At 33.8% G+C, this 8,797-nt stretch overlaps 1 protein-coding gene and 1 long non-coding RNA gene across 2 annotated transcripts in view; one reads left to right on the top strand and one right to left on the bottom strand.

The window, feature by feature from the left end:
• LOC144571644 (uncharacterized) overlaps nucleotides 1-4,704 on the top strand; it is an 89,445-nt gene extending 84,741 nt beyond the window's left edge. The window contains exons 2-3 of the long non-coding RNA XR_013517546.1: nucleotides 4,326-4,514; nucleotides 4,585-4,704. This is a non-coding gene — a long non-coding RNA (uncharacterized LOC144571644). The remainder of the gene's footprint in view (nucleotides 1-4,325; nucleotides 4,515-4,584) is intronic.
• LOC144571643 (amino acid permease 8-like) lies at nucleotides 754-6,938 on the bottom strand. Its single transcript, XM_078320994.1, has 7 exons — nucleotides 6,336-6,938; nucleotides 4,628-4,861; nucleotides 4,461-4,554; nucleotides 3,866-4,083; nucleotides 3,024-3,163; nucleotides 2,262-2,489; nucleotides 754-1,509 (listed from the first exon to the last, which is right to left on the bottom strand). Exons 1-7 carry the CDS (start codon nucleotides 6,439-6,441, stop codon nucleotides 1,090-1,092), a joined length of 1,440 nt encoding a protein of 479 aa, XP_078177120.1. The 5' UTR covers nucleotides 6,442-6,938; the 3' UTR covers nucleotides 754-1,089.
• Between the last annotated feature and the right edge of the window lie 1,859 nt (nucleotides 6,939-8,797).

Below are 8,797 nucleotides of genomic sequence, written 5' to 3' on the forward strand. Positions count from 1 at the left end.
TTCGACAATAAAATTTAAGAAAATGAACCCTTAAAAGTCATGTAGAATGAGAGTTTAAAAAGATAAACAAAATGAAGTTTAAGAATTTTAAACTTTGTAAAGGAGTATGTGTTTGACAAAATGAAGACTTCTTAGTCCTCTAAGAAGCCTTAACGAGAAATTGAGAATGCGCCGAATGAGTACGAACTTCGGAATTGTTTGGCAATCCTCCTTGAGGGGGTGAGGCCTAAGAAAGATTTATTTCCCCAAAAGTTACTCTAAAGAGGCCTTAAGGAGATCAGATCTAAAGACAAGGGAATAACAGACTTAAGCCGAATCACTAAGGAGCCCCTTTAATTTAAATAAACAGTTTTGGATCAAGATTCAACTAAACATGCACAAAATGTTCAATACAAATGTCAAATGAATGAGACGAGTCGAGCCTTCTGCCTTTCTTTCTCCCGGCTCAGTCCAGCTTACAAGGCCTAAATCAGAAAACAAATAGTTTTTTAGGCTGTAAGAAAGCAATTTCCTGTGAGAAAACTAATTTTTGCCTCGACTGGTCCGCTCTCATTTATTGGGCTTTTCCCAGCCTGACCAACTTTCCCGATTTTGGTAGTTCCTTACCTTGGATTTTTAAAATCAGATCAGTATATTCCATGCGTGCAGTTAAAATCACCTCTCCCAAGAAAAATTAATAGACAGACAACAGCGGTTGCTGAGAAATAAATAAGTTGCAAAAAGTAACTAAATTACAATTCCACTCTACTCCATTTTGTTATTGGAAAATGGAAAGAGCAAGCAATGAGATATTAGTTGGAACAGAGGCTATTTAAACACGGAAAAGATAAAAAACAAATAGACCCCAGATGAATACATTCCATATGGTAATAATTGCAAACTAGTAGAGGCAAGAATGTTTAGATCCAATTTACATCTTACATGAACTGATAGGTTGATTAACAACAGAAATTACAAGCTTAACTAATTTTTATAACCATTTATCAATAAATGCTGGGGCTTACGATCTTCCACGCTTGAATTTATGAACTCTGATCTGAGTTTTCAGATTTTTTAACTCAAAAGTGGGGCCCGCTTCTCTTTTATATCTCATAATAAGTTGTCAAAAGGAGTATAGCTCTTGAGTGACTTCACAATACCTTGGACAGAAGCACATACAGAGGAAACAGAAATAATAAAACAAACAGCACTTAAGCTCTGCATCCAGATCCATTTAGCACTAAAAACCCGTATCCGTCTACACTTGATGTACATCTCAATCGGGAAATAAATGGTCATAGGCCAGAATCCAATGGCTCCCAAGAAACCAACTATGTCATTGAAAAATGGCATCGCAATTGCAAGGACAGTTGTCGTCGCAACAAAAAAGGTTCTCCAGGTGATCATAAAAATGTTTATGTTGACTTTGAATTTTCTGCCGAGTTGTAGGGTTTTTGATGAGTTGATGAGATATGGATACCGTTTGGCCAGACATGACTCGACCATTGAGAATATAGGTTGAGAAAATACCTGGTACAGAACGATTTATTAATTAGTTTTATTGCATGGTTCTGATGATATTCTGAGCTCAGATATTCTGGTACAGTACTGGACCCACCACACAGTCATGAAAAACTAAACTTTAGTATCATGAGCTCAAAATTTAAGAGGGAACAGAAATATACCAGTACCATAAAATGGTACTGGACTATTTGTAACATACATTAACAAGTTTTGCTATTGCCCTGTATTAATCATATTTTTGGTGATTGAGCTTGAGCATGTACCGAGTTAACCAAGTTCTCAGATAACTGGCCCACTATATTTTATTCTTTCCTGGGGGAAAGAAATATAAAGATAAAATGTGTTACTAGCTGGAGTCTACTAAAAACCACCAATTTCAGACCACCCTTTTACTAGTAGGACTCTTATTTTTACTCAAAAAAACCACCAATTTGGTAGGTATTTATCAGTAACAATGTATACTGGATGGTATCATACCTGTACCAGTGGGTCCTTTTTATTTTTTATTGAAGCTGTTGGTCATATCCTGGCATTTCACTATCACCTTACTGAACATCCCCAATAAAAAAAAAAGCAAAGCAACAACAGAATAACAAAGAAATATTTAATCATAAATGGTCAGTACATGACATCTAGATGCAAAGATTTTAGCAGGACAGGGACAAAAATTAAAAGGAACATTGATGGTACATCAACTGTACAATCATGACTCCATTTGTATTTTCCTATTAGCAGCTTCATGTTTAATGAGCAGTTACCTGATATGCACCAACCAGGTGAACGATTATGCAGACATGGGCAATATTCACAAGCCAAAGGGGCTCGTAGAGCCCAAACCCAGTAAGGATGTTGCCGGGTGCAGAATTGCCAAAGGCGGCATAACCCAAGCACCCACAAAGAAGGTAGAAGGCAGTTGTTATGGATAAGCTAATAGAGACCGCCTTCTTCATTGATTTGTTCTCTGGTGGTGTTGATTTCAGTGTATCCTATAATATTGAACTTTTTTTCAGTATAACAAATTTGTAAGTGCTGCTGCCAAAAAGTTGACATTTAAACTTCTATTAGAAGATGAAAGCTATGCTGAATTCATGTGTTTGCATTATAATTGTAGACCAGTGACGAAGAGCGTGACATGTAGCACCAATATATAGGGAGTAAGACAGTGGTAATATATCGCTATTTAAATTTTTCACAAGGTAACAAAAAATAGCCCCATATTTCATATCATAAGTATATCAAAATGGAAAAGAAGAGTAATTTGGACACCCTCGGAGGAAAAAATAAGAGGAGCAAGGCATTCTTGTACAGCTACTTGATATTCAAATATTTATGAGTACATATTACATAACATGGCGTATCCCATTTTCTCAGAATTTAATATGATTTAAGTTTCTACATTTGCCTTTTTTAATTTAATATATTATCTCAGTTTAGCACAACCAAGACCACTTACAAATGTTTGCTTTACTCTTTAACAAGAATAATTAAAACTAAGAGTATATAATAAACAAGAAATTTACCTGAATTTCCACAAGAATCAAAGAAAAAGAGTATGCAAATGCAATGTTTCCAAGTGCTTGAAGCACGATCCAAATCTTCTGAGATGCATCCAAGTCAACTCCGACTTCAGTTCCAGTTAGTGTAGTTTTATGGGTTCCACCTAGATACACAGAGAAAAGTACAAATCAGATTACAACAACTTAAGAATCAGGTTCATTGCTGTGAATCCTGCACCAAATTCTATAAGAAAATATTATGCAAGACCTAATTTCTATGAGAACAGAGGTTCCATTTTCAGAGGAAATAAGTTGAAAATTTCTAATTCTTTTTTCCACCAAGCGCTTGGAGTTTTGTGTAACTACTCTAGGATTTTGGGTTTTCTTGATGTGCTTGTACTTGTATTTTTTTTTTCCTGGTCCTTTCTTAGTGTAATGAACTCTTTTCTGTGTTAATGAAATTCCAGGCAGGCAAAATCCCTACTCTTCAAAAAATATGGAAGGGAAATGATCAAACTTTGTAGTAATATATAAAGCAGCACTAGTGGCATAATATCTTAGAAAGAAAAAATGCACAATAGGACTTCTATTGTTTTTCCTTTTACTAGTGATCACTATACCTGTAGGCCCAGAGGAATTGTTTAATTAGACTTACAAGTGCTTCATTATCAGAATTAAGTTTATGTTCCAGATTCAAAACATTATTAAGCTGTGGAAATCGTTCATATGCCCTTTAATAGGATCTTTTTGGGTTTTAGTTTATGCTTTACAGAGCACTTACAAATGCAGTAAATCTGAAGCTTAGATAGTTTCAATAAAATTTCTAGTAAACAGAACTACAATTGTTGGGTTAATCCTTCAAGTACCTGATATCACACGTGCTAAGGAGAAGCCAACGACAATGGAAGAGTAAGAGAAGGACATGACAGCAGCCAAAATGGAGACAAACCACAAGTCATGGAATTTTGGGAGCTGGGACATGAAAATTTGCAAAATTCCAAAACCAATCATGTAGGGGCTATCAGAGATCTTACAATCGGCTGCTTCGCTCCTTTTCCGCAAACAATACGACTTGTGCATAGCCCTATCAGTGGGATTGTTATTTATTAATTTACACATCTTTTATGAACGGACAGGTAATTTCATCCATGCCCAAAAGAATCTAACAAGCATCCTATAGAAGTTGCTAAACATAGGAAATAGTACTGTTGCCCCAGTTTTTTTAATAGCTGCATCAGTAATTCCCTTTGTTATTGCCTCCTTTGACATGAAGGAGCAAGGAACAATTTCTTGCATTACAAACAGAAATTGTGGGGGGAAAAGCAGTAAGTAATATTTCTGAAATTCTAAAGGCATGCAACAGTTATTTCTCCATTTTCAGAGGCGCATATGAGATATTCTAAAAACAAATTAAATAAATAATAGAATAAAATGATACTTTGAATAGTTGGTTGACCTTACCCTGCACTAATGGCTGCTGTTATTGTGTACCCTATTGAGGTCCCATATAAATTTGTGTACTGACAAATAAGGCATAGCCAGACCTGTGTTTTACCTGCATATACAATTTATAGAATTTAGAAAGGAAAATATTACCAAGATGAACTGCATATGAAGAATCAAATTACCTAAGCTGGATTTAACAGCCTCCACATATGAATAATTACGCTTCCCCACAATGGGATCTCCTGTGCGGTAACAATCAGCCAGCAGGTTAGACGTGTAGAAGGTGATAGCTGAGAAAATGACAAGAGACCCAGGGCCCGCAAGCCATCCGAGCTGTGCCGTGGCCCACGCCAGAGAAAGCACACCGGAGCCAATCACTGCAGTTATTATATGGGCACTTGCGGTGCCAAACGTCCCTACAATTTATTTATTATCACTGTGTCAAGATTATTCAACAAATTAAAAAAAAAAAATTGCTACAGATGTTTTGGAGGGAAGAAATTTCTGAATAGGATGTAAATTGATGCAATTTTCATGTTCTCAGGTGACACATATGAGAAAGTATAAGGTTTGTAATTAAATTTTAAAGAAACAGCTGATTCAATAAAGAATATCTTGGCAAAGAAGAAGAACAGTGACATCTGACATGTAATGAATATAAGCAGTAGCATGATAGCAAGCATATAATGTTTATCTATCTATTAACTTAAAGTTCTACATTTTCTCCTCGTTGAAATGCATTGTGCTTTAACAGATAGAATACAGTTACTACATAAATGTAATTACATAAGATTACAAAAGTTGAATTTATCAAGATTATGACAAATTGGATTATAATTTGACAGATAAAACGGGGATAAATGGAGCTACAATTTTTCTGTCCATAAGATTACTGAAATTTTTCTTAAATAAGCTACATTTTTTTTTCTTTTAATAAAGAGTAAAATGTGTATTTTATAAATTTAAAATGACTTTTAATATAAAAGATAATAAAACGAATAAATTTGTGAGTTTTGAAAGTTTAGAGGCGGAAATATGTAATTTTGAAGTTTAGAAGAGAAAACATCTAATTTTGAAGTTTTTGAGGGATACAAGTAAAATGCCCCCTAAATTAAATTGTTCGACAAGTGATTTGTATGTCACGCAGGAAACTAACTACGACCCCTATCATGACTGTCATAGAAAATCTGACGCAGAGAAGCTCAAACTATTTATGTCCTGTTAGAGCGTCGAGACCTGCGTTTCTCTAGGACAATGCCTCATTATAATCTGCCATTCTGACATTTAATTAACGCACCACTGACACTTGTACTCATTACAACAAAATCAAAATCAAAATCATTACTGTTGCCTTCGGGTGTCCAGGACTCCAGGCGGGTATCGTAATAAAAAAAGAAGAAAAAACACTACTAAAGCCGAGTGCGTATCTTCTGAGATATCTCATATTTTGCGTGACTGACGTGTCCGGCGCGATATCGCAGGCAGTATTATTCATGCTTTGAGACTCGTGCAGAACATATTTGAACGGTTGCGACTTTCCATAAAAACACGCAAAATATGAGATATCTCAGAGTAGTAGCCTCCCTGCATTTAAACAACTTTTTAGCCTCATCCTATCTAGCCATCGGTGTAGCTGTACCCAACAAAGACAAGTGACCCGCTACAATATCCTACGGCATGAAAAGCCGCACGATATTCATGCTCGAATTCCTCCGAAAAGGGAAGCAATTCTACTTTTTTTTTTTTTGAGAGAAAATTCTACTAAATTGACGCTTGAGGACCTTTTCTCGTAAACTTGGAATTGAACAGTAAAATTGATTTTAATAATAAGAAATTCTTCTATGTATCGCAACAAACAGTAGAGAATACGAAGAGGGTGGACAATAGTACCAGTTCTCTTGGGCCTTCCATCGTCGTCAAGCTCAGTGACAACAGGTTGCATTTCGTTGTGTTCGGACGAACCGCCATTTTCTACCATCTGTAGCTCGCTTGTCATCTTTATCTCTCTCTCAAATCGAAGAACACCTCACACCGAATCTAATCTTTCTTTTCAAAATATATGTGAAATCCAACTCTCTCATCAATAACAAAAGACAGTCATATCTCCCCTCCCCTATATAGCTCGCTTGCTCTCCACACAAGACTAGTTTTTACCTTTTATCTCTGCTTGAAATCAGAAGTATTAGTCACTATCCCTCTCTCCTTAAAATAAAATCTCCAAACCTCTCTCAAATCAAAATCTATTACCTGCTTTTGGTCTCTTTATCTCTCTCTCTGACTCTCTCTCTCTCTCTCTCTCACAACTGTCTCCTGTTCTATGCTCACTCCCTCTCAGACTCCAATTTTCTCTTTTCCCTCTTTCTCGCTCAATCTCTCTCTCTAAAATAATATTTCTCTCTTCGCCTCTCGGCTTTCGCACAAAATTGAACGATAATGATCAGCAGTTATGCGGCGCTAATAAAGCAATAGTAGCAGAGGAGCGTCAGAGTGAGCCGTACAGCATTTATGCAGTACATGCACGGTTATTTGGTTATCTGTTTTTATATGGAAAATACTAAAAGTCTCTAAACTGTACCCAGAAAACTAGGGGTGTCAATGATACCCTTTAAACTATTTATCCTAACTATTTATCCTATCCGTACCACATTTGATAAGTATGGATAATTTTTTCTTTTCATTAGCTTATCGGATACGTGTATGAAAAAAAAAAAAAAAAATTGTTAGCTAAACGGAAAAGGATACGGATAAAAACTATTTTGCATCCGTTGCTCTATGAAGTAATTATATAAAATAAAATTATACGATGAAATTTATTTGTGTGATATTTTTATATAATAATATTTGAGCAATAATTCATGATGTACTTTTAATTTTTACTGTATGGTTTTTGTTATAAAAAAATATTAAACATATTACTTTCACTATGTCTAATATTTAGTCAAATAATTGAATTTGTCCGAATAGATATTTATATTTTTTAATTATTATACTTTATAAAAAATAATTGGAATTGATTGCACATAATTTTTATTAATAAAGTGATTATGTGAAATGAATGAATTTTGATGTTTTATTTGTAAAAATATAATAAAAATAATTATTATGTTATTAATATTTGTTATTTATCCGTTTTCGTTTTGTTATCTGATAATTTTAACGGGTAAAGATTAAGTAGAATACGATGCATTCTTAATAGGTAAGAGTAAAATATAGATAGGATTTTTTTTAGTAGATATAAGTGTGAAAATACTTTCACTCTATTAGTATTGTATCCATTGACACTTCTACATGAAACGTTATATATTCTTGGTTTTTGGGGTGTACACAGAGAAGAAGTAATAGAATTATAGAATTATGACAACAAAGGTCAAAGTTTAATGGAGTCGTTCAGTGCCTGTCTAATATCAGAAAATTATGCCTATTCTACCTGTTAAGTGTAATTTAATTTTTTTTCTATGAAGTTTTGGCAGCCAAGTGGCATCCTATTTTTCAAAATGAAAAATAATAACAATATTATTATATATTAATATTTAATATATCATTGTTCCTAAATCCTAACAGCAATTAAAGGACAATTCCATCCATGAATACAACGCCTGGAGATCCAATAAACTTTTGATTATATTTTTCACACTTGAATCCTGCAAGCTTACGTAAAACAGTGCTGCTTTTTATATACTTGTTAAATTTTTTGAGATAAACTTCAGAAAGTATTGCCTATAAGATAAAATTATATAGCTATCTCTAGGAGAATGGATAGGAGATGAAATGATAGGACCAAATATGATTTATCCAAATAAAAAAACTTAATTGCTTGTTCTTATCATATCCGAAAGATGGATAGAAACTTTTTTATTAGCTTTATCGAATAAAAGTATGAGTAAGATTTTTGTTTTTGTTAGCTTATTAGATAATATAAATAACAGAGTAGAATTAGGGTGTTTTTAAGTTCACTATTTTATTTTGTGAACTTAATTCTAAAATCTATCAGATTGATTTTAAATGACGAATTTGAACTGTTAAAATACATCTATCTTACGAGTGTTGCATCTACATGCAAAATAAAAGTTAATTTCGAATTAATTTTATATAGAGTTAAGTGGCAAAAAAAAAAATCAAAAAAATGAATGCATTAAAATTAATTTAGAGATCTTCCAATTTTGACCGTTTGACTTTATACTAAATTAATTCAAAATTTTAAAAATTTTGCTTGTAGATGCATCACTTGTAAGGTAGACGAGTTTCAATGATTCGGATTCGTCATTTGAGGTCAATCTGATAGGTTTTAGAATTGAGTTCACAAAGAGAATTGGTGAATTTAGGAACACCCTAGTTCTACACCAAATAACAAT

The sequence above is a fragment of the Carex rostrata genome, chromosome 19, assembly GCF_964058835.1.
Source record: "Carex rostrata chromosome 19, lpCarRost1.2, whole genome shotgun sequence".
Classification (NCBI taxonomy): domain Eukaryota; kingdom Viridiplantae; phylum Streptophyta; class Magnoliopsida; order Poales; family Cyperaceae; genus Carex; species Carex rostrata.